The sequence below is a fragment of the Mesoplodon densirostris genome, chromosome 3, assembly GCF_025265405.1.
Source record: "Mesoplodon densirostris isolate mMesDen1 chromosome 3, mMesDen1 primary haplotype, whole genome shotgun sequence".
Lineage (NCBI taxonomy): Eukaryota > Metazoa > Chordata > Mammalia > Artiodactyla > Ziphiidae > Mesoplodon > Mesoplodon densirostris.
This window is the reverse complement of record NC_082663.1, coordinates 119989754-120014480: the sequence shown is the minus strand read 5'-3', so window position 1 is coordinate 120014480 and position 24727 is coordinate 119989754. Positions and strand designations below refer to the sequence as shown.

General features: G+C 50.3%; 4 protein-coding genes and 1 non-coding gene across 6 annotated transcripts; 2 read left to right on the top strand and 3 right to left on the bottom strand.

Annotated features, from left to right (window-relative positions):
- The first annotated feature begins 3994 nt into the window (after positions 1 to 3994).
- Positions 3995 to 12560, top strand: LOC132486841 (uncharacterized). Its single transcript, XM_060094416.1, is given in 8 exon segments — positions 3995 to 4099; positions 4653 to 4730; positions 4998 to 5080; positions 5608 to 5694; positions 8900 to 9050; positions 10757 to 10921; positions 12078 to 12236; positions 12315 to 12560. Coding segments are annotated over 8 exon segments (1074 nt in total).
- Positions 7090 to 7162, bottom strand: TRNAG-CCC (transfer RNA glycine (anticodon CCC)). Its single transcript has one exon. It is a non-coding gene; the product is annotated as a tRNA-Gly (tRNA).
- Positions 12561 to 13459: 899 nt separating the features above from the next.
- On the bottom strand, positions 13460 to 15353 carry LOC132485474 (probable UDP-sugar transporter protein SLC35A4). The gene has a single exon (XM_060092014.1). The coding sequence runs from the start codon at positions 15345 to 15347 to the stop codon at positions 14373 to 14375; it is 975 nt and encodes a 324-aa protein (XP_059947997.1). The 5' UTR covers positions 15348 to 15353; the 3' UTR covers positions 13460 to 14372.
- Positions 15354 to 15750: 397 nt separating this feature from the next.
- Positions 15751 to 17794, bottom strand: SLC35A4 (solute carrier family 35 member A4). Its single transcript, XM_060092015.1, has 3 exons — positions 17648 to 17794; positions 16562 to 16660; positions 15751 to 15963 (listed from the first exon to the last, which is right to left on the bottom strand). Exons 1-3 carry the CDS (start codon positions 17660 to 17662, stop codon positions 15766 to 15768), a joined length of 312 nt encoding a protein of 103 aa, XP_059947998.1. The 5' UTR covers positions 17663 to 17794; the 3' UTR covers positions 15751 to 15765.
- Positions 17795 to 17987: 193 nt separating this feature from the next.
- APBB3 (amyloid beta precursor protein binding family B member 3) lies at positions 17988 to 24723 on the top strand. Of its 2 annotated transcripts, XM_060093459.1 has the most exons (12): positions 17988 to 18274; positions 18561 to 18724; positions 18807 to 18883; positions 19464 to 19524; positions 19728 to 19874; positions 19997 to 20124; positions 20552 to 20666; positions 20806 to 20890; positions 21136 to 21219; positions 21498 to 21613; positions 21751 to 21942; positions 23469 to 24723. In XM_060093459.1, the coding sequence occupies exons 1-12, from the start codon at positions 18226 to 18228 to the stop codon at positions 23703 to 23705; spliced, it is 1455 nt and encodes a 484-aa protein (XP_059949442.1). In that variant the 5' UTR covers positions 17988 to 18225; the 3' UTR covers positions 23706 to 24723. The 2 variants fall into 2 exon arrangements, with proteins under 2 accessions (XP_059949442.1, XP_059949443.1); XM_060093460.1 differs by lacking the exon at positions 17988 to 18274 and having other exon boundaries at positions 18566 to 18724; positions 19697 to 19874.
- The last annotated feature ends 4 nt before the right edge of the window (positions 24724 to 24727 follow it).

Genomic DNA, 24727 nt, shown 5'->3' with positions numbered 1-24727 from the left:
ACCTCTTTTTATTTTATAATACATTTCAAAAATGCCATTACAGTTGCCTTAACTGCTCTATAAGACCTGGAATCAAAGAACACTGAGAATTAGAACACAAAAACGTTAAGCTGTAATACCTACTTGTGCTGAATGATTACTACCAAAAGGATGTCATTTTTTAAATAAGCAGATGTGTGTCAATGCAAAATACAATACAAACTTGTTAAAAACAGAACAGTAAATTTTGTTTCAATGGCTATAGAAAGGAAGTGGTTTTGTTTTTTTACAATGCATCTGGTCTGACAGCAAGTTGTATTATGCATTTAAAGCAATACGTGCCCCGGGGCTTCCCTGGTGGCTCGGTGGTTAAGAATCCGCCTGCCAATGCAAGGGACACAGGTTCGAGCCCTGGCCCGGGAAGATCCCACATGCCACGGAACAACAAAGCCCGGGCGCCACAACTACTGAACCTGAGCTCTAAAGCCCATAAGCCACAACTACTGAGCCCACGTGCCACAACTACTGAAGCCTGTGTACCTAGAGCCCGTTCTCTGCAACAAGAGAAGCCACTGCAATGAGAAGCCCGCCCACCACAAGGAAGAGTAGCCCCCACTCGCTGCAACTAGAGAAAGCCTGTGCACAGCAACGACAACCCAACATAGCCAAAAATAAAAACAAATAAATAAATGTATATTAAAAAAAAGCAATACATGCCCTGAAAGTTCATATTTTCAGTTGTGTGTACCAACTGAATCAGAGTCCATTTTTTTCTTTTTATTAGAGCCATACTAGTGAGTAAGAAGTGGTACCTCATTACGTTTTTGATTTGCATTTCTTTAATGACCAAGGATTTTGAGCATCTTTTCACATGCTTGTTGGCCATTTGTATAGCTTCTTTGGAGAACTATCTATTCAAATTTTTTTTCCTAGTTTTTAATTGTCATTTGTCTTTTTGCATTTCACTAATGTATAATGATGTTGAGCAACTTTTTATGCACTGTGTATATCTTCTTTGGAGAAATGGCTATTCAAGTCTTTCCCTCATTTTTTACTTGAGTTGTTTGTCTTTTTGTTGCTGAGATGTAGGAGCTCCCTATATATCCTGGATAGTAGATCATCAGGTATATAATTTGCAAATATTTTCTCCCATTTTGTAGGCTGTCTTTTCATATTTCTGATAATGTCTTTTGATGCACAAAAGTTTTTAACTTTGATGAAATTAAGTTTATCATGTTTTCTTCTCTTGCGCTTGCTTTTGGTATCATACGTAAGAACTCATTGCCAGATTAAAGGTCATGAGGATTAATTTCTGTATTTTCTTCTATGAGTTTTATAGTTTTAGCTCTTAAATTTGGGAAATTGATCGATTTGAGTTAATTTTTGTATATGGTCTGAGGTAAGGGTCCAACTCCATTCATCTTTATCTGGATGTCCAGGTGTCCCAGTGCCATTAGTTAAAAAGATTAATCTTTCCTCATTGAATGCTCTTGATGTCCTTGTCAAATCAGCTGTCCATAGAAACATGGGTTTATTTCTGGACACTTACTGCTCTGCTCTCTCACTGATCTCTGTGTTTGTTCTTATGCCAGTACCACAGTGTCTTGGTTACTATTGCTTCACAATAAGTTTTGAAATCAGGAAGTATGAGTCTTCCAACTTTGTTCTTCTTTTATAAGATTGTTCTGGCTATTCAGCATCTGTTGAAATCCGTATGAACTTTAGAAGGAGGAACAGAAACTGAGAGTGAAGGAACGAATAAATAGTAATGAATAAATAAAATAAATAAATAGTAATGAATAAATAAATAGTAATGAACAAATAGATGCAATTGTTGCATCTCCTTGTACCTAGAAAAGCACTAAAATCATCCCTCATGGTGACACCTGCTCCTGGTGACTAGCAGTAACCTTCACGAGACTAGCAGAAACCTCCTGCAAAAAAATATGTGCTTCATTGCACGTACTCCCCCTGCACCAAAATCACATATATACTGAACTTCCCCCTCTACCTCTTTGGAGAAGCTTCTCAGAGCAATCTGAAAAGCTGTCTACTGGACTATAGTCCTAATTTTACCCCAAATAAAACTTAACTCACAACTCACAGGTTGTGCTTTTTAGTATCAGAATTGGATTGAAATGTAGGACGTCCAGTCAGTGTTAGAGAATTGGTGTCAGATACAGTAACTATAATGCTTTGCTGGGTTCTGTAAGTCATTCCAGCAAATTATGGAAGCTGCAGGAGTAGTGGGAATACCTGGGAGTGTAGATAGCTAGTCAAAGTGAGGACCCCTGAGCTTGAGACTAGCGTCTGAATTTAGGGCAGTCTTATTGCAACTGTGCTCTTACCTGTGAAGTTTGGCCAAACTCTGGGTAGTTGGTGACAGAAGTAATTTCATCCTACATGGAACATTATTCAGCCACAGAAACGAAAGAAGTACTGATACATGCTACATCATGGATGAACCTCGGAAAGCAAGAAAAAAGCCAGTCACAGAAAGAACACATATTATATGAGTCCACTTATATGAAATGTCCAGAATAGGCAAATCTATAGAGGCAGAGAGTAGATGAGTGGTTGTTTAAGGGTCAGGATAGGGTGGGGGTTAGGGAGGTTATAGTAAAGGAAAGCAAGTTTCTTTATAAAGTGATGGAAACGTTCTAAAATTAACTGTGGTAAGAGTTACACATATCTGCAAACTTACTAAAAGCCATTGAATAATACACTTTAAGTGGGTGAATTGTATGGTATATGAATTATATCTCAACAAAGCTGTCATTTTTTTAAAAGGTAGTTATCTTTTATAAATACATACTGAAATAGCTATATGTGAAATATGAGGTGTCTGGGATCTGCTTCAAAAGAATCCACTGGGGGCTTCCCTGGTGGCGCAGTGGTTGAGAGTCCACCTGCCGATGCAGGGGACACGGGTTCTTGCCCCGGTCCAGGAAGATCCACATGCCTTGGAGCGGCTGGGCCCGTGAGCCATGGCTGCTGAGCCTGCACGTCTGGAGCCTGTGCTCGGCAACGGAAGAGGCCATGACAGTGAGAGGCCCGCGTACCGCAAAAAAAAAAAAAAAAAAAAAATCCACTGGGGTGGAAGGGGGAACAGAAGGAATAAGACCGGTCATAAGTTGATAACTGCTGAAGCTGAGTGCCTGGAAGCTCACTAAACTATTCTCTCCAGTTATATATGTCTGAAATTTTTCATAAGAGGAAAAAAAGAAAAATTCCATGTAATAGTCTGGCTCACTCAGAAAAGAGAGGTCTGTCACCTCCTATGGTAAGTTATTGTTTAGAGGCCCCACCCAGAGCCCTCAGATCAGGGATATGAATTGTTGAGGGGAATCTGAGAGGCACAGAAGCCATGGAGTGTGGAGAGGTGATGAGCACAGGGGCTGCTTTGGGCTGGGGCAGCTCAGCCCCTTCAGTCCTGACAGGCCACAGACCAGGCTGACCGTGGTGGTGGAAGTAGAGTGAAGGAGAAGATCTGGTAAGAAGCCTCCACACATTCATCTCAGAGGTAACGCAGCCTGGGAGAGCCTCTTGGGAGAGGGGGAGGGTGAGGCCATCTCACATTAGGAAACTGAGGCAAAGGTTGAGGGCAGGACTCAGGAGTCCTGGGAGTTCAGTTTCCCCCATGAGAGTTGATATGAAGCCCACCTGTCTCAGGCCCCGAGGAGACCTGTTGCCCCACGCTCCTCCTGGAGGGGCCCAAGAGCATCCGCCTGTGTCAGCGTGGGATTCTGGAGAGTCAGGTAGAGATGGGATGGGCTGGGATGGGGTGTGGGTAAGTGCAGGGAAGATGGGAGTCCTGGGTTCTGATGCTCCTCAGGTAGGGGGGTCTGGTAGGGCGACAGGAGGAGGGTCAGAGCACTCAGGACCCTTGATCCTGGAGTGCTGAGTGCTTCCCAAGCTCTCTGGTCAGGGCAGGCTGGGCAGGCACCTGAGTCGGAGATGTACCTGTGTCCCCCAGTAGGAGGCGGAGCAGGAGTTGCTAGCAAGAGTCCAGTGCATGCTGGGCTCGGTGGGCTGAGGGTACAGTGTGGCCCTGCTGCTTCGGGGTCGAGAAACAGAGGCACCCAGCTTGTACCTCAGGTGAGTCCCAGAGGATGCACCAGTCATAGCTGTTATGAGACTCAAGTGTTGGCTCCTCCAGGAGACCTTCGAGAACTTTCCCCTCCCCACCCTAGCTGGACTGGGTGCCCCTCCTTGGGCTTCCTATAGCACCCTGTGGTCCATACAGGATGTTTTGCCAGCATCAATCATGAAGCTATTGAGAGGTCAGGGTAGGTGGGAGGCTGGGGTCCATGAGGTAAGGGTCAAGGAGGGGTGGTGTGCAAAGATCAAATACTCAGGGAAGTCTACTTTTCACTGTTCTTAGTAATACTAATAATGATAATAAACATTTTGTTTTTAGGCTTCATCAAAATGCCCCCAAACTAAAACAGTTGCCTCAAAACCTTGTCATGTTTTACCCTAACAAACAGGAGGCCCCACTGAAAATGTCTGCTCACTTGTCTGGCTCACTGTGAACCACAAAGCCGGCGGCTATTTTTGTCCTGGCCACCAAGTCCATAGCACCTAGCACAGGACCAGGCATAGACTTTGCCCTCAGGAAATGTTGAAAAACAGGTTAATCCTTAATCCTCACTCACCCTTCTCCTCTTTAGCTGCTGCAGATGCTATTTGAAGAAGCTCTGCCCCTCAGGGGCTCTGATGCCATGCTTAGTACTCTTAGCCTGGTGCAGGTGAGGCCCTGGGGGGAGGAGAGACCCGGGGAGCCAAGGCCTTGGTGATGCTGCAAAAGAGCCCGAGGCTCAGGGGCCGCCTGAAGACTTTGGATCTCTGCTGCTCACCACTGTCAGCTTGCCTTGCTGGGGTCTCCTTTTTCCTGCCTGAGACGGCTGAATTTTGGTTCCCTGCTTGGTTCACAGGGCCCCAGCGGGAGGATCACATGAGCCAAAGGCTGGGGAAAGGTTCGGTTTGTAACAGATGTTGTGCTTGTGTGATCCCAGCTCAGCACCAGTGGGAGGAGTCAGGACCTGTTTGCCCCAGGGTCAGAGAACCGGTCAGTGCTAGGTGTGGCCCCTCTGGGCTTGTGAGTGTCCAGAGCCCAACGGGGTCTGAGGGAGCTTAAGGCAGGGCTGACACCCCAAACCAAGCCGTTGGAGGCTTCTCCCCACTGCCACCCCAGGGAAGGGAAGTTATGAACTTGAGGTCATGCTTACAGGTTTTGGGTTTGCCCCCAGAACTCCCTCTCACTGTCTTCCCTTCATCCCATATCTCCATAACCTCTCACTCTTCTCACCACCCCATCCACTTACACCTCTTCAGCTCAGTCATTGCCATCCCGGGTTATCTGAGCATCTCACAGAGCAGAACTTCAGTTTCTCCATCTATAAAATGGGAGCAATCCCAACTATCCTGTTTCCCTCACTGGGCAGATGAGAGGAGAAAAAATAAGATCATGAAGATGAGAGGCTTTTAGGGGAAATATTGAGCTTGGAGTCTTGGGGATGATTCTTATAGGCTCTTGGGCCCCCATGGGCTCCCCAAGCAGAGATTCTGGGGGGCTGGACAGAACCCTTGTGCTTAGGAGCTGAGATCAGCCTTCCCTTCCTCCAGGGTGGTAGAAAATGCCAGTGAAGTGGAGGTGTCTGACTCAAGAGCTGCCTCAGAGCTGTACTCGCAGGCTGCAGGTGGTGAAGGCAGGTGAGGACAGGCGGGTGCCTTCACCCACCCCCATCCCCTAGCCATTTGGCCTGATCCTTTGATGTCCTCCACAGTGCCTGCTCTCTGCTCACTGTCACCATGTCCTGCCCACGGCCTGACCCTCCTGAGAGGCCTGGGACCCAGGGCATGTGGCGAGGAGCCTTGAGGATCCTGCAGCTCCCAGGAGCCCTGTAAGTCTGATGGAGCCTTTTAACAGCTTTGGGGAAGGCTTGGGTAGGTGGCTGAAATATGGATGTAGAGGCCTAGGGCAGCATCAGAGTCTCCTCCTTTCCTCATCTCTGACATGCTGAAGGATTTGCTCCCTTTAGTATTTCTTGTAAGGCAGGTCTACTAGCAATGAACTCCCTCAATTTTTGTTTATCTGGGAATATCTTACTTTCTCTTACATTTCTGAAGGATAGTCTTGCCAGATACAGAAATCTTAGTTGACAGGTTTTTTTTTTTTCTTTCAATACTTTAACTGTGTTATCTCACTGCCTTCTGGCCTCCATAGTTTCTGATGAAAAATTGGTTTTTAATCTTACTGAAGATCCCTTGTGCATAATAAGCTGCTTCTCTCTTGTTTTCAAGATTCTTTCTTTGACTTTGGTTTTTGACAGTTTGATTATAATCTGTCCTGGTGTAGATCTCTTTGAGTATACCCTCCTTGGAATTTGTTGAGCTTCTTGGATGTGTAGATTCATGCCTTTCATAAGTTTGGGGGAACTTTTGAGCGTTATTTCTTCAAATATTCTTTCTGTCCTTTTCTCTTTCTCTTCTCCCTCTGGGACTCCCATTATGCATATGTTTGTACACTTGATGGCAGCCCACAGGTCTCTTAGGCTCATTTTCCTTAATTCTTTTTTCTTTCTGCTCCTCAGACTGGATAATTTTATTTGACCTATCTTCAGGTTTGTTGAGATTCTTGTGCCTGCTCAAATCTACCCTCTAGTGAATTTTTAATTTCAGTTATTATACTTTTCAGCTCCCATATTTCTACTTGGTTCCTTTTTATAATTTCTATTGTTCTATTGATAGTCACTGAGACATCATTTTCTTTATCTTTATTCCCCTTCTCCCCCCACAAAATTTTTAGGGAAATTCCCAAGATAGCAGTGAAGCTACAAGTTGGGTGGGAAAGAGGGAACTGGGAGTTGACAGAGGAGCCAGCTTTGGTGAGGCATCATTTTCTTTAGTTTTCTGAAAAGATATAAAACAGTTGATTTAAAGTCTTTGTCTACTGAATCCAGTGTCTGGTTTCCTCAGGGACAGTTTTTATGAATTTCTTTTTCTTTTTTCCTGTGAGTGAGCCATACTTTCTTTTTTTAAATTAAAAAAAATTTTTATTTATTTATCTGGCTATGCCAGGTCTTAGTTGAGGCATGTGGGATCTAGTTCCCTGACCAGGGATCGAACCCGGGCCCCCTGCATTGGGAGTGCAGAGTCTTAGCCACTGGACCACCAGGGAAGTCCTGAGCCATACTTTATTTGCATGCCTAATAATTTTTTGTTGGAAACTGGCCAATTTGAGCATTTTTTGTAAAGACTATATTCTTTATTGTGTTGGTCTCTTAAGTCTCCATTCTTTTTCCTTAGTGCTCTGACACTCTGGATATGATAATCTGGTAACGCTGAAAGCTGGATTCTCCCTCCTCTCCAGGGTTTGCCTTGTTGCTTGTTGTGGGCATCAGCCATCCATTTGCTTACTTTTCCAAACAATTTTTGCAAAGACTGTATTCCTTGCAGTCACTGAAGTCTTCATTCTATTATCTCAGTGATTAGCCAATGACCTGACATAGAATTCCCTAACCTCCGAGAATGTGCCCCCCCCAAAAAAAAAGAAAGAAAAAGGAGAAGGAGGAGAGGTAGGGGAAAGGGAATGAGGAGAGAGGAAGAAGAAGGAGGAGGCAGGGAGGAGGAAAAGGGAAAAAAAGGGAGAAAGGAAGAAAAAAATTCTCCAGGTTTCTACAGACTGGCTCTGTGTTGGGTCGCTCCTTAAATGCCTAGCAAGACCATTTACAGCTCTGCCTTAGCCTCACCTGACGCTGGCACTGAACCCTAGTTCAGCCAGAGGTGAAAGCCTATGGTCTGCTCAGGTCTCTTCTGACCACACATACTGCCCTGGACATATGTGTGGCTTTCTAGGTAGCCTAGTACACATGGGAACTTTTCAAAACCCTTATTCCTCCAAAATTTCACTCCCCACCTTTTCTCCCAGTCTTTCCATGTGTCTATTGTTTGCCCCAACTGTTATTTTTGCTTGTTCTTTCATCTCTCAATGCTTTGGGGGACTGTCCTCTGGCATAGCTCCTCTGCTCCAAGAGAATTCCAAGATAAGTGAAACAAAGGGAGGCAGCTTTTGTCAGTCCTTTGTGGGAAACCCCAGACAATCAAAACAGGCAAACACAGTTCCCTGGGAACAAGACCTACTCTGCTCCTTTCAGAACCAGGTACCCCCCCCAGAAATGTGGGCTGTGCTGGGGAGAAGGTTGGGGCTAGGGTAAGTTAAAAACACCACAAAGATCTCTTACCATATTTAAGCTGCCTTTCTCCTGGTTAAACATTCACTTGATTGCTGTCAACCTTTGACTATCTCCCAGAGTTCCAGTAAGGTTGATTCTGACCATTTTTTTTGGCCAGATGTTTCTGGGAAGGGACAGACCCACAGAGTTCCTTACTCTGCCATTTTTGTTGATGTCACCTTGCTTTGCCATTTTACAATTGGGTTGTATTTTTATTATTGAGGTGTACGAGCTCTTTATATATTCTGGATACAAGTCCCTTGTCAGATATACAATTAAATTGTTTTTACTATGAGAATGTATTATTTGTGTAATTTAAAAAATAATCAGGGCTTCCCTGGTGGTGCAGTGGGGACACGGGTTCGCGCCCTGGTCCGGGAAGATCCCACATGCCGCGGAGTGGCTGGGCCCGTGAGCCATGGCCGCTGAGCCTGCGCGTCCGGAGCCTGTGCTCCGCAACGGGAGAGGCCACAACAGTGAGAGGCCCGCAAAAACAAACAAAAAAATAATAATAATCAAATATAAAATAAAATAAAGATCTATACAAGGTTGCAAATCTGCCTGGTGGTACACAAAAGTGACTGGAAACAGTCAATCTTTCCATCAGAGTGTGATTTGGGCCAGTTTTTTTCTGCATCTGCCGGTGGACATCTCTTTTCTTCCTCCCTCCCTCCCTCTGGCAGAGACTGTCCCTTGCTACAGGTGTTAGCTGGTAAGGTTGTTGGTGAGGAGGTGGAGGGCTCTCTGCCCTGGACTGTCTCATGTCTCCTGGAAGGAAACAACTACAGTGGCCTTCTTCTTTGCCTGGACACTCAAGGTGGCCTGGGGGAGGACGTGGGTTTCTTTGGGAAGCTCTAGGATCTGGCCTTAGGCCTGCCCCCCCGCCGCCCACCCAACCAGCAGCAGCCCCAACCCTAGCGAGCCGAGAGAGCCTGAGCCTCTGGGAGGGCCAGGATTCAGAAAGGTCCCAGAAGTGCCAGGCTCTCACCGTCTGGAAAGGTAAGGCTAATAGTAAAAGCAACCCCTCACCCTTTCAGAGGCCTTCAACAGTTTACCAAGCATTTTTACACTGACTAAAACCTTTGATTCTTACCACAATGCCATGAGGCAGATCGAACTACAGGCGAGGGAAGGGAGGCAGGTTTAATTTATAGACGAGGAAAGGGAGGATCAGAGAAGGGAAGGTACTTTCCTATTTTCACACACTCATTAAAGATCAGGCCTCTGTGAAATGATATGTCAGAAATTTGGGGGAGGTCAAGTTGAGGGTATAGATCAAACAAGAATGACCATGAGTTGATATTTGTTGAAGCTGATAAGGTGATAAGTAGATGAAATTCCTAGACTTTGTATATGTTTGAAGTTTTCCACTAATAAAAGAGTAAAAAAAAAAAGTCTGTGGGGCTTCCCTGGTGGCGCAGTGGTTAAGAATCCGCCTGCCAATGCAGGAGACATGGGTTCAAGCCCTGGTCCAGGAAGATCTCACATGCCGTGGATCAAGTAAGCCCGTGCGCCACAACTACTGAGCCTGCGCTCTAGAGCCCGTGAGCCACAACTACTGAAGCTGGAAGGTCGCCCCTGTCCAGCTTCTCCTGGTGCTTTCATTTTCTTAATTACTTATAACTTGTTTTTACAGCCCTGGGCCTTGGGAATTAGGCCTGTAAACTCCAAGTTATTGAACAGGGCTGGCCACTGATAAGTGCTTTGGGTGCCTTATCTCATTTCATGCTCTCTACAACTTTTATCAGCTCCATTTTATGGATGAGAAAATGGAGACTCAGAAAACTAGCCACCTGCCTGAGGTCATACAGCTAAGAAAAGGAGGGGCTGGGACACTGATCTGATTTCAAAACCAACACTGTCCTGGGAGAAAAGGTAACAGAATTCTCATTCGTAATATATTCTCAGCAGGTCACAGATTCAACAGCATGCCCCAGTCCAGGCCTCCAGGAAGAGCCTCAAGGTGAGGCTGGTGTTTGGGGTGGAGCTGGAGGTCTTCTCCAACTGGTGTGCTTAACTGCATTTTCCTCCAGTGGCAGGAAGAACAGCATCCATAGGACCTGATCTCCACCAAATGCACCCTCTCAGGGACTCTGAGGAACAGGTAACACCTCATGTAGCCCAGAACACCTGGAAGCTGTTGGGGAGTCGAGTCGCGGAGTCCTGATAATACGTGTCCTGTTTACCTTGCCCTAGCATCAGGGAGAAACATGGAGCTCCTGGCAAATAAAGGGCCTGAAGGATTACTGTATCCCTCAGGGAGAGGCATGGGAAGGGGCTGTTTTCCTACTGGGTTGGTTTAGGGGCACGGGGTCCCTAGGGCCTCCATGGCACCTACTGGCAGAATCAATACCTCTCCTCTTCCCTCGCGGCCTCTGAGTCTCTGTCCAGGCCACAGGCTCTTTCAGGCCAGCTAGTCTCCTGGATATAATTCTAGGAGCTGCCCTGGTAATGGGGGTCTGTTGGAAAAGTTGGGCCCTGTGTCCCAAGGCTGTGTACACACATGGGCTTCTGGCTGAGCCTAGAATGATGCCACGTAGGCCCAGCAGGCCCCGGATGTGGCCCTGCAGTTCTTCCTGGCTCAGGCCCAGAGGCAGAGACTGTGAGAACAGCACCAAATTAGGATCCAAGAGGAACTGAAGCATTTGGAACAGGAAGAAGAAGTGGTGGCAGGGGACCAGGTCAAAGGCCTGGTGGCTGAAGAGGTGAGGAAGGTCAAGTAAGGTACTTGAGGCTCCTACTTTTTCTGTTGTTGCTGTTGTTGAGTCAGGTCTTAGCTGCGGCACGGGGGATCTTCGTTGAGGCATGTGGGATCTTTCGTTGTGGCACTTGGGCTTCTCTCTAGTTGTGGCGTGCAAGTTTTTCTCTGCTCTATTTGTGGCGTGTGGGCTCCAGGGCGCGTGGGCTCTGTAGTTTGCGGCACGCAGGCTCTCTAGTTGAGGCGCATGAGTTCAGTAGTTGTGGCACGTGGCTTAATTGTGCCGTAGCATGTGGGATCTTAGTTCTCAGACCAGGAATCAAACCTGCATCCCATGAATTGCAAGGCTTATTCTTTACCGCCTGACCAGCAGCAGGGAAGTCCCTTGAGGCTCCTTCTAACCTGGCCAGGTACTGTGCTGGGATCTAGCATCAATCACAGCAGACTGGACCACAACCTCTCTCATGGCCCTCACAGCTTTGTGGGGGATAGACGATGCAATTCTCAGTGCTAAGTGCTGTAAATGAGGGAGCTAGTGACTTGTGGGAACAAACAGGTGTACCTGGCCCAGGCTGGAGTGGAGCAGGGAAGATGACATCTAAGCTGAGACTTAAAGGACAAACAAATTAGCCAGAGAAATTCACTAGACTCAGATCCACAGGGCAGTTTGTGCTCATCACATGGAGGCACTAAGCAAACAGAGCTTGTTTAACAAGAAACAAAACTTGTGTGCACAGAGGTCGGATCAGGGGAAGGTGGGAGACATGCTCTTAGGACAGAATCCTGTATGAGCAAAAGTCCAAACGGAAGCAATGGCAAAGTAGGTTCTGGGTGTTGCGAACTGTCCATCTGGCTGGAGCCTGGCAGGTGCATGGTCAGAGGCAAGGCTAAAGAGACCAGCGTGTGCCAAGCCTCTGGATTTGGACTTTACCCCAAGGATGACGGTGAACTATTGAAATGCATGTGTCATCTCAGTTCTGTCCCTCACTAGCCATGTGAATTTGGTCGTTAGGTCACTTCTCTGATTCACTGTTTCCAAATCTGTAAAATGGCAATTACCTCAAAGGTTATCATTAGAGAAAACGAAATAATAATATAAAGTAAGTAGAGCAGAGCCTGGCACACAGGTTGCGCTCAACAAAGGGTATGTATTATCACTGAAGGTTTCCGAGGAGAGGCAGAGATGGCATCGGGAGTGGACAGTGCTGAGACTCCAGCTGGAGGCCCTTCAGGCAGAACAGGACACTGCAGAGCAGGACCTGACAGCCCTCTATGACCTGCACGTGCAGGCTGCCCGGGCTTGGACATGCCACGTGCTGCAGGTCAGTGAGGACAGAGGGCAGGCCTTGAATTGGTTCCAAGGCTGGCTGACTCATGGGGATCTCTGAATCTGCGCACAGGTATTCCGAGCCTGGCGGGGGCTGTGGGAGGAACAGGCTATGGCCACAGAGCATCACTATTGCAGCCTGCTGGCTGGCTTCCTGCAAGACACCATCAACCTGGCCACGCAGAACCAGGAGCTCCAAGCCCAGAGCCAGTGACTTCAGCAGACTAGGCTGGGCACAGGCATGCTGGATCCCCGCCCTGAGGAGAAATGTGGGGATCAGGAATCCTTCAGGGGCAGTCTCCTCTCTCCTCATTCGTAAAGGTCCTAGAAGGGAGAGGAGTTGGGACACAACAGCCAAGCTAACCTCCATTATGGATAATTAATAACACCACTAACTAGGTCTCATTGTGCCAGTACCTGCTGAGCACACTAACATCCCTTAATTGATTTAGCCATTTCCAGTCCCCTTTATAGTAGTAGGTATCATTTGAGCCCTCCCATTTCACAGATAAGCCAACTAAAGCTAAGAGAGGTTAAGTAATTGTTCAAGGACAGTCAGCCAACAGGTGACAGAGCCAGAATTAAAACTCAAGCCTGGTTGGCTATATAGTTCTACACTGCCAGCAACAGTAGTTCACAAGTTGCAGTGTGCATCAGAATCACCTAGGAAGCTTACTGAAAAGAGAAAAAAAAAAGGAATAAAGAAAAAGATTCCCAAACCTCACTCCCTAAGATTCTGCTTCAGCAGGACTGGGATTTCTCTCTTTTTTTTTTTCCCAAAAGCTTACCAGGTATTCTACCACAGGAGCAGGGCCTGACATTCCTCTGGTCATGAGAAGAGATGACAGGCAGGAATATCAGAGAGGGATCCAGAGGAGATGAGAAACGAGACCACCTCGAGTCCTAAGAGTTCTCTAGCCTACAGTCTACAGTTTGCCTTGCTGGGCCCAACACTTTCTATTCCCAAGACTCCTTCCAAATTCTCCAGGGCCCAAGTTTTATGCTTCAGAGAAACTTCCAAAGCTCCGTGACAGAAAATAGTCTCAGCTCCATGGAATTCTCAAAGGAAACAATGCTGTAAGCAACAGCTGGGAGAAAACAGCCTCTTCTCTTAGTCAGTAAGTCACCCCAGGATTAAGATACTCAGGGCACCAGAGGAATGAAGTTATGTTTGAGAGGAGCTATGCAACACAGAAGACACAGGACAATTATGGCCAATTGTAGGAACCACCTATACCCCAGAGCACTTTATTAAGACCTTATTGCTTATACAGACACTGATTGAGCTATACACGTTTCCCTGTGCCTGGTCCCAGGGCACTCTGTGTAGAGTTTCCCTAGGCTGTTGGGAGCTGGGACACTGCTAGGAAAGGGCAGGACCCAGAGTGGGAAAGATGGTACCTCCTAGAAGCTAGAGGGGGCAGTGGGCTTTGAGAGAGCCCTTAGGGTGAGCAGAGAGGTCGGGAGTGTAGGCATAAGCCAGGGCCCAGGGGCAACATTCCCTGAGATGAGTCTAGGCCCAGTCCTCTCTGAGGTTTCCAGTACAAAGGCTGGATGTGGAGAGAGTGGGGGCATTATTTCCAGGTGCTGCTGCAGCTAGGGGAGCATGGCAAGAGGCCTGGGTGATGGGCGTATAATCTGCAGCAACTGGGCTTTCCTACATGTCAGCGGGGGGTGAGTATGTTATGGGGGAGTCATGCACCATGGCTGGGCTGGAGCAGCCAGCACCAGGCCTGGGGGCAGTGGGTCTGCCGGGGTGAGCACAGTAGGCAAGGAAAGCCAACTGCTGCCCACACCCCACTTTAAGAAACTGCATTCATGCAGGCTGAGGCAGGGCACCTCCTCCCATCAGGCACGGTATCATTTCTCAGGCCCATGAACTGATGCTCCCCTAATTCCTTAGTCAGGAAGAACTTCTGGGGGTGTTAAGAGTTTCCTTAACCAAACCATGGCTTCAAGTCTCCCAGGCTCAACCCTCCATCCACCTACCTCCAGAGACTGACATGGCTGCTCGCACTTCCCCAGCTTTTCTCGCAAGGCACTTGTTACAGGGATGCTGAGGGGAGGGAGGCTGGCTCCGATAGTGGTGCCCAATCTACAGGTCAGGAATCAGGGTGGAGGTGGTGAGGGGCTAGCGACTGCCATAGTACAGGCGCACAGCCAGGCCAATGAGCAGCGTGGCCAGGAAGAAGGCAGCTGTGAGCTGAAGCTGCAGCAGGGCTGCTGAGAGCACAGCGTTGACCACTAGCGAGCAGGACACAACGAAGAGGCGTGTGATGCTGCTGCCGTGCTTCATGACAGCTGACATGAGCAGCCCATTTAGCGCCTGGCTCAGCACTACGAGTGCTGCCCATCCTGAGAAACCCTCCAGGAGGCCTGGGCCAGGGCCGCCACCTGCATGCAGACCTAGGTTCAGGAGCACACCAAAAGTGTAGAGGAAGAGGTTCTGAAGTGCCAGGGGCAGCCGCTGTCGCTTCATGAGCAGCTCTGTGTACACGGAAGACAAGCCTGAGATGAGGCAGTACAGGATGAGAAGCAGCAGTCCCAGTGGACTGATATGCAGGGGCATGGGGCCTGCAGCAGCTGCGGAAGGGGGCCCAGGAAGGGTGTTCCCAGGGTCCTGCAGGCCACCAGCTGCGTAGCAGGCTCCTGCTGCCATGAGCAGCAGCAGTGCTAAGCCCTGGCGTGCAGAGAGGCGGTGTCGGAGGCAGAGGCAGTAGAACAGGGCTGTGCTTCCAATCTTGAGATTGCTCAGCACCTGGTAGGTGCTGGGGTCCATGTAACGTTGAAGGTAGATCACCAGGTTGTTGCTGGCGCCGTAGAGCAGGGCTGATAGTGCGAACGGGGCGGCCTGGCGCCAGGGTGGGGTCCGCTGGGGCCACGCTTGCCAGCCCACCAGGAGGGAGAAGGCGCACAGCAGCAGCTTGGTCAGTTCAGTCAGCAATACAGCCGAAGACGGTCGGAAGGGCACACGGCCATCCACATGGCACAGTGCCAGCAATGGGGCATGGGCACCGTACATGGCAGTGGACAGGAGTAGCATCAGGGTCCAGCGGGCCTGCCTGGTATGGCCCAGGCCTGGCACACCCCCGTCCTCTACACTCATGCCCAAACTAGACCCTGGATGGCCTGTGTAGCTAGCAAGGGGGGTCACTGGGGATTGTGACACGTTCGGGGAAAATCAAGTTATGGAGCTGGCTCCCAGGGGAGAGGAGCCTTGGTACATCGCCAGAGAGAATACTGAGAATCAGAGTCAGCAGCAAACTCCACAGTAAGGGCTAGAAGAGGAAGGGGCTGGTGGTTCTAGAAGCCACTGTCTTGGGGCCAATGCCATGGGGTTATGGAGGCGAGGAGTCCAGGGTGCTGTCTGATGAGCTACTGTCCAACCTCTGCAGGAAGGCGGCAAGAAAGCTGGAGACAGCAAATGGGTGAAAGCCGGGGAGGCCAGATATGGCATCTGTGGTTGAAAGGCCTCCACCTGCAGGCCCCAGCTGCTCATCCTGCCTCCCCCATGGGATCCAGAGCTAGTCGGGCCCCTTGCGCAGTGATCGAAGATAGTCCCTCAATGTCTTCTCCACATTGGGCACAGCATACGCCTGAGCTGCATATATGCCAGTGCAGGTGCCCACAGCAAAGCCTAATACTGCTGACGCCCTCAGTTTGGCCACCACATAGCCAGCCAGGAAGCCCTTGAGGAATGGAGAGGACAAGAGCGAGCCATCCTGTGGAGGAAAATGCAGGAGAAAATTCAGCCAGGCTCTCCCCTTCTCCACCCAGGAGCTACTCAAGCTGGGCTTAGCATGTTCCACTACCTGCTCCTCCTTACTCTGGAAAACCGTAGTATGCTCACCAAAGATTTTTTCAAGGTCCTGGGCAGAAAAAGAACCTAGGAGTCATGATCACACAATGTCAGAACCCTGAGGTTAGAAGGCTCTAACCACAGAATCCCACTGAGAGAGATGTCCCTGAAGAATCTGACCCCTGCTTACTTCTCCAGTCTCATATCCTAGCATGCTCCCCCACTACTGCAGCCAAACTGAACTGCTTTCACCTCGCATGTTCATCATGCTACCTCCAACCACAAGGGCTTTGCCTATGCTGTTCCATCTGCCTGGAATGTTCCCTCCTCCCTCCTTCACCCAGTTAACCCCTACTTAAGATGCCAGTTCAAAGGCCATTTTCTCAGGGAAACTCTCCTTGGTGTCACGGAGAATAGGCCCTCAATAACCAACCATTTGCTGAATAAATCTCTACCATCCACTCAAAAGCATAATGGCCAATGAAGCCTAAGTGGGAGGCAGGGGGCAGGTGCACCTTTACCTGGTCTACACCACTGTTGACTTCGTCTTCCACACGCTGCTGCAGGCGCTCCAGCTGGTTCTTGAGAAATGCCAGGTCCTTAAGCTTGGGCAGAGAATCCTAGGACAAAAGAGAGGTTGGCTCCAGAAGGCTGACCCAGCCCCATCCCCTGCTCAAGTCTATCAGAGGCTGGGGGCAGGAGGCAGTGACCCTAAGAAACCCCTTCCTATAAAACCTTCCTGAGATGCCAGTGGTAAAGGAAAAAAGGCACTGAAAAGTAAAGAATTCACACGGGGGCCTGGGAGGCGGTGACCGATGGGGCCTGCATCGGTAACTTACAGCAACTCTTACAGGAATTTTATACAGTAAGCGGTGTATAGAGAAGACAAGAGGGGCAGTTAGGGGACCTAGGTTTATCCGGCAAGCGCTAGTGAGTAGGAAGCTACCTGAAAGTCTATCTTGTCGTCTGTGTCCCGAGGCCTAACACAGGGACTCCAAGTACTTAGTAAATGTGTGGTTGGTGCTGAACTTCCAGACTAACGGTGAGGCAGTTCCTTGGACAATTTGGGGGTAAACCTGATTTCTGCCTAGGCTTCTCCCTCTTCCTCCCCAAACCCATCCCAAACTGAATGTGTGACTGGATGAGCTGGGGTTTGGTGCGGGGGCGGGGGGAACGTGGCTGTCTGCAAGAGTGTGGGTAAATGAATTCAGGATTTTGGTCGCACATAACGACGAAATTAGTGTGCCCAAGGAATGTGTTCGAATGCGGGTGTGTCTGTGTTGTTGGAAACTTCCTGTCTCTGAAAGGGAAATTTCGGTGGCTAGGGAATAGAGCAGAGTGAGGAGTGTCTGCAAGTAACTAAGGATCATCATGGTCCGCGGTTGGGGGTGGGGTGACACCTGGGGGATTCCCGGCTCCGCTTGCCTTGCGCAGTGCTCCGCCACTCCACTTCCCATTATTGAGGCAGTCGACAGGAGTAAAAGTCCGCTCCCAGGAGAAACTAGGGGCACCACCCACCCAGGAGCCCCCCCATCTGTCGCCTCTCCCCAGGACTAAAAAGGTGTGGAGCCCAACCCGGACTGCAGACAACCCTCGAATTCGCTCACCTTGTCATCCGCCATCTTCCCTGCCGAGCTTGTTGCGCAGGCGCAGCACCGCCTCCCTCCTGGCAAATGCTCCTGCCATCTTTACTGAGGGCGCAGGCACTTCCGGGGCATTTCTGGAACGGGTGGAGGCGCTTTCCTGAAGGTCTTCTTTTCGCAGATACTCCCACGTGACCTCGCCCTTTGAGACCCAGGCTGCGTGTGCGCGCGCGTAGACTACCTGAACGCCATGATCTCACTCGTGCGCGTGTGCACTCCGCGCAAGTTCGCCTGGCGGATCTTCCGCCGCTTGATGAGCTCACAATTGAGCCATGATGTCAGCGTGCGCGCCGCGTACCTTGCTCCTCCTCCAGACCTTCGCACGCCAACGCGCGGCAACCGGGGGATCAGGACGGCTGTTTTCACGCGCCACCTTTCGACAGGAGGCGCTGCTCAGACGGATCCTTTCCCGCCCCCAGGACCCGGCCCCTGCCCCGCCCCGTATTTGTGCGGCGCCAGCTGGCCAGGCCGATTCCAGCGCAGAGAGGCTGGACTTGTAGGCGCAGCAGCTCCGGAGGCGAGCTGGGGACGCGACCAGGGCTATGCTGGGCAAGGATTACATGCTGGCCATCATTCTGGTCAACTGCGATGGTGTGCACAGAGGGTCCCGATGGGAGGATCGGGAGCTGAGGGGGGACGAGGGAGCGCGAAAGGCTACCCCAGCCTCAAAGACAGGGAGGGGCGTCGTCTCGGAGTGAGGACCAGGGAACAAATGAGCCCCGATCTTTGCACTGCAGTATCCAAGGTTGGAAGCCTGGACCCTCAGGCTGAACCTTCAGCGCTAAGTTATGCCTTTTGGGTTGGAGGAAGGGTTATGACAAAGTGTTATTCTGAGCGCACATATATGCCTTCCTTCTCCAATCCCACGTTCCTGTAGATGACTTGTGGGGGGACCAGAGTCTGGAGGGGGAGCCAGGTTTGCCCCCTGGCTGGAGGAAGATCCGCGATGCTGCAGGTACTTATTATTGGCATGTACCCAGCGGTAGCACCCAGTGGCAGCGCCCAACCTGGGAGTCAGGAGATGCAGAGGACCCAGGCACGGTAGGTGGAGTGTGAAGAGGGGGCCTGAGCTCATGTGTGGATCTAAGCCTGCTGCCACACTGACCTAGCCCCCTCTCTACAGAAGACGGAGGGAATTTGGGGACTTCGGCCCCCCAAGGGGAGATCCTTCTCCAGCCTGGAGAGCTCACTGGACCGGAGGTAACAGGGATAGGCCAGGCAAAAATGAAAGGCTTGGGGTTCCATGGCACTCAAAGATGCAGCTGGACCCACAGTCCGCTTTCCAGCACAGGTTCTGGACCGTGTCCCATGTTTAGGATTTTGTTATGTGTTCTTGGCTCTGTCCCATATTGTTGACTCTCCCAGTGTTTTGAGTTCCTTGTTCCAAGCTGTTTTTTGCTACATGTTGTTTTATGTATTCTGGGTCCTGACCTCTCATATTCTAGGCCTTGGTCACTACCCTAGGTTCTGTCCACGGAGGTTCCTATCCTGTGTTCTAGGGTCTTCTTGTCCTGATTTGGGGCTCTGGTCCAGATTTTGGACCCTGTTCCATGTTTGTTTTATTCTGTGTCCTGTGTGTTGAATTTTCCCTCAAATTCTAAGCCATACTTTATGTTACATTTATGTAATATGTCCTGGGCCTTGTCTCACTCTGACTTTATATTTGGGACACTATATTCTGGGTCTTATCCCACATCTTGTGCCCATCGAGTAGTCTGGTCCTCACCATTGTCCCTTCTGTAGGAATTGTGGTCCTCTTACGAGCTCTGCTCTATTGCAGTAATTCTCTGTCCTGGTATGGTGAAGAATCCTACATCCAGAGAATGGAGCCAGGGGCTAAGGTAGTGATTTGGGCCTGAGGGCCAGCCCAGGGCATTGGGGAGGGTCCCAAGGGAAAGGTCAGGGGTGAGACTGGGCTGAGCAGAGGTAATCAAGGCTGAAGGGAGGTCTCAGAGGGTTTATATATGTGGAGCCTGTGGCACCTCCCACCCTACTTCACCTCTACTTACTCAGGGTCCTCCTGTCCTTTACCTCAACCTGTCAGTGCTTCGCAGTCCGCTCTCTGGGCTGGGTAGAAGTACCTGAAGAGGACCTGGTACCAGGGAAGAGCAGTATTGCAGTCAATAACTGCATCCAGCAGCTGGCCCAGACCCGTAGCCAGAGCCAGCCCCCGGATGGTACCTGGGGCGAGGTAAGCTGGCTGGCCCTTCAAGGGGTTCAGCCCAGCATCCAGCAGAGGTGGTTGTCCCTGAATTGCCTGTTCCTCATGGCAACCACCTTCATCTGAACTCTGGGCTGACCTCTCCTTGGCAGGGCCAGAACATGCTGATGATCCTGAAGAAGGATGTGATGAGCCTGGTGAATCCCCTGGACCACAGTCTGATCCACCGCCAGCCTCTGGTGCACATTCGTGTATGGGGTGTGGGCAGCTCCAAGGGCCGGTGAGGACCCCTACATCCCTGAAAGGGAGAGTTGCTCCTCCCTCCCCCTTGCAGGCTGTGATCCCCACTGATGCTGACCCCCTGTACTTGAACCCCTGGACACAGGTCCTCTGACATGTACCCAAGCTCTGCCTCCCCTGCCTGGTCCAGCCCTGGTTGGGGAGGGTGGGCCCAGCTCAGCAGGGACGGATTGGGGAGAGCCTGAGAGGCTGGGCTGATTCTCTCGTGTGCTTCCACATGCTTCTGGAACAGTGACAGGTGAGTGACAGCCAGGTGCCTGGAGCCCCAGCCCTGATCTCCTTGTTCCATCCCTGCCATAACCCTGACTTTCCAGCCTCCTGCAGGCACTACAGGCCCCTGTCACTACCTAGCCTCTACCCCAGCTCCATCCCTGGCCCTGCCCTAGCCCCATCTCTGACCCTGCCAGGGACTTCGCTTTTGTGGCGGGTGACAAAGACAGCTGTATGCTCAAGTGCCATGTGTTTCGCTGTGACGTCCCTGCCAAGGCCATTGCCAGTGCCCTACACGGGCTCTGTGCCCAGGTAAGGGCCAGGAGTGGGGCAGGGAATGTGGGTATGGAAGTGGGTCTGAAGCTGCTAAGGTGGTTGGGTTAGGGTGGTATTGGCTCCCTTACCTCAATTCCCCCTCCCTACACCTCATGCTGGCTGCACTGTGTTTCAGATCTTGTCAGAGCGAGTAGGGGTCAGTGGTGATTCCCCTTGCTGCTCGCTAGACCCCATCTCCCCTGAAGACCTGCCTCGACAAGGTATGGGGAGGGAAGGGCTGCACTGCACCAACAGGCTACTTTGGTGAAAGATGGGAAGGGGGTTCTGGTTATTTAGTACTTCTCTGGAGATAGAGAACTTCTGAGGTATCCTTTTCCCAGGGATCCCAAACCCTAAATTGGAGGAACATCCATGGCCTTTTTTCTGCTAGTTCCAGTTCCCTTAGAAGTGTGGAGAAAGGGGTTGTTGAGAGAGTACCCAGGCCAACTTGGTGTATGTATTTCAGTGGAGCTACTGGATGCGGTGAGCCAGGCTGCTCAGAAGTACGAGGCACTGTACATGGGGACCCTGCCAGTCACCAAAGCCATGGGTGAGGACTGAGTGGGCTGGAGGGGGTGGGCTGCATAAGAGAAGAGGAAGGTGGGAAAGGAAGGATCTACCACCATTTCTAAGAGTGCTCCCATGGCTCTCTATAGCCTGGGATGTACCACCCTTCTCAACTCAGGAGTCTAAACCTGGCTGCAGCTATTCTGTTCCCATCTCTCTGAATCCTAAGTCAGTGAGTGGGGCCTAGACACTCCCTGCAGATCTTTCTTTACGCCTGGGAGACACCATGGTGGGCTTGTCCCCCCCCCCCCCCCCGCCCAGGCATGGACGTGCTGAACGAGGCCATTGGTACCCTCACCACCCATGGGGACCGGGACGCCTGGGTCCCTGCTATGCTCAGCGTATCTGACTCTCTCATGACTGCACATCCCATTCAGGTACCAGCCAGAAGAAGGTGAAGTTGGGGGTGTGGAGGAGTGGGTGGGGATGCCAAGGGGTTATTGCTTGCTACTGGAAGTGCTCAGTGGGTCCAGCTAGTACCTGGCCCTCTAGTGACTAGGCCTGATTTGGGCAGACAGAGGCTGGTGCAGAGGAGGAGCCACTGTGGCAGTGCCCTGTGCGCCTCGTGACCTTTATTGGTGTTGGTCGTGACCCACACTCCTTTGGCCTCATTGCTGACCTGGGCCGTCAGAGCTTCCAGTGTGCGGCCTTCTGGTGCCAGCCCCATGCAGGGGGACTCTCCGAAGCTGTGCAGGCTGCTTGCATGGTGAGTTCGGGGTGGGAATGGGTGGGTGGGATTGCCCTGCAGCTGCTCTGTACGGGTGACTGGGGTTCACGATCGGCAACCTCTCCAGAGATCACACACCAGCCATGCCAGGGCTGACTGTGGTTCAGCAGTATTTTATTTGACCCTCATGCTGTTTTTAATAAGCTTTAATTAGTTGTCAATATTTAAAGGCCAGGACATTTCACATAATAATTGCCATTTGTGTTTTTTGTTAAATATCAGAAGCTCTGACACTTGGGTTCACACGTATACATGTCAGCATTTAGCTGGAATTGTGTCAGGGCTGTGCCTTGAAGGGTGAGCGTTGTCTTTCCTGTTTTCTCTCATTTAAATTGTTTTCTGGTTATCTGTGGGCATTTGAGTATGAGACACTTGCACTCAGTTCAGTTCACCTATTCACTCAAATACGAGTGCTTGCCGGAACTCAACCATACTTGACCCTGGAAATTCAGTGGTTTAGAGGGTATAGCCTTTGCCCTCACAGAACACTTAGGTTAGAGCAGAGACAGGCCAGAAGGAAGTTGTACACCACAGGATGATGGAGGATATGGCCCCTTTGGAGGTTCAAGAGGCCTACCTGAAAGAGGTGATAGAAAACTGAGAGTTGAAGGTCCAAGGAGGGAAGTTATCCAGGTGAAGGGGAATGGGACAGGACATGTGCCAAGTACAGGGAACCCCAGCGGTGAAGGTGAGAGGGATGTCAGTGGATTAGAGTATGTGAAAGAATCTAGTGTATCTGGAGTGCAGGGGGGGATGGAGTGAGAGATAGGGGCAGAAAATATGGCAGAATCCAGGTCATGGAAGAACTTACAGGGTAGGGTGATGAATTTGTTTTATCTTGAGGCACTTTGAGCCATTGAAAGGTTTTGAGCAGGACAGTGAAGTCAAGTTTGTGGATTTTGAAGATCACTGAAGCTATAGTATGGGTAGATTTGGAAGACACGAGAAGTAAGAAGACCATTTAGAACCCTGTTGAGTTCCAATGAGAGAGGAGCAGAGCAGTTGCACTGGGACTGGGTTGTAGAACATCCCCTTGATTAGGGAGTCCACTTTGCCAGGGTCAAGTCCACTGCAATGAGAGATGGAGGAGAGTTAGCATAGTGGTGGGCATGGTTAAGAGCACAGGCCGTGCAATTGGAACTAGTTTTGAATTCCAATTCTATCAACTTCTGATTACGTGACCTTGGGCAAGTCATGTATTCTCTCTGAATCTCACTTCCTCATTTGCAAAATGGTGATTATAACACCCGATAAATAACTAGACTAGGATTAGATTATATATATTAAGAACTTAACACAGTGTCAAGCTCTCCTTAAATGCTCAGTGAATGTGAAGTTTTAGGCTTTTGTTATTCAGCTACCTGTGAATGCTGTAGGGGCTCCAAATGTGGCAGACTACCAGCTTCATTTCCTACTGAAGCCTTGGCTGGGTCCCTGTCCTGCAGAAGCTTTCAGGGGTCCAGGGGCAGAAAGGAAGTGGATCCTCACATTCCCCTTCTCCCTAGGTTCAGTACCAGAAGTGTCTTGTGGCCTCTGCGGCTCGAGGCAAGGCCTGGGGTGCCCAGGCCCGTGCCCGCCTGCGGCTCAAGCGGACCAGCTCTGTGGACTCCCCTGGAGGTCCCCTGCCCCTCCCCCTGCTCAAAGGAGGGGTTGGGGGTGCAGGGGCAGCCCCTCGAAAGCGGGGCGTCTTCTCTTTTCTTGATGCCTTCCGGCTGAAACCCTCTCTGCTCCACATGCCCTAAATTAATCGGGGAGGACTGGGGAAGGAGGTTCTGGGTCCATGCCCGATTCTGTACCCCTTCATTCCCCAGGGACCTGCAGCCTCTCGCCCCTTGGAGCCTTCTCTGCCTTCCCCACTGACCCTTGCCCACCCTCTATTTATTGCTCAATTTATTGTTTATATGGATGATTGAGAGGCCCTGTACCACAGCCTAGGCCCCGGGCTCTCCTCTCCCTGGGTCCCTGTGTTCCTTGCCCCTGTCCAGCCCTGGACAGTTGGCTCTACCTCAGCAACACTTTATAGCAAAATCAGTACAAATAAAAATCCCTCAGTGACCTCACTGGATGTGAGTATATTGGGCCTGGGACTGGGTTGGGAGTTAACAACCTGTATGAGATGAGTGTCTGCGTCTGTGCTTGGTGTTGGTGGCTGCAGGTAGTCACATAAGGGCATGCGAGTGTTGGAAAAATGACTTCATTTAAGAAATATATTTTTAAGAATATATAGGCACTAGGCACTAAGGTCGGCACTGGAAGTATAATAAAATAGGAGTTCCACCTTCTGAGACTGTCAAACAAGAGTCAAATAAACAGTACTGAAGATAATATGTAGTTCAACTAGGAAATCTCAGAAGGTTGTGGGAGCTCAGGTGAGACACCTGAAGTACCTGGTCTGAGGTACTTTAAGTGTGCTAGTCTTCCTGATAAATACATTCCAGCCGAGAGAGTGTAAACGTTCAGGGAAGTGGACAGAGGTTCTGGAAGTCCACCTGGCTAGATCACAGTGGGGGCATGTGTGGGGCAGGAGCTTCTGGTGGTTTGAACTTGCTCCTGAGAGCAACTGTGAGATTTGGAGAGAGGGACCCCACTTGGGCTCCTAGTGCGCCACCTCCTGGAAAACAGCCCCACTTGGTACCATGTGGTTAGGGCCCCGTGCTTTATTAGCTGGAATAGATTTAGAGTTCCTTAGGGAGTTGGAGCAGGGCCTCGACGGCGATTCCCAGCGTTTCTGAACTGTCCAACCTGGAGGGCTCCAGGCAACCGG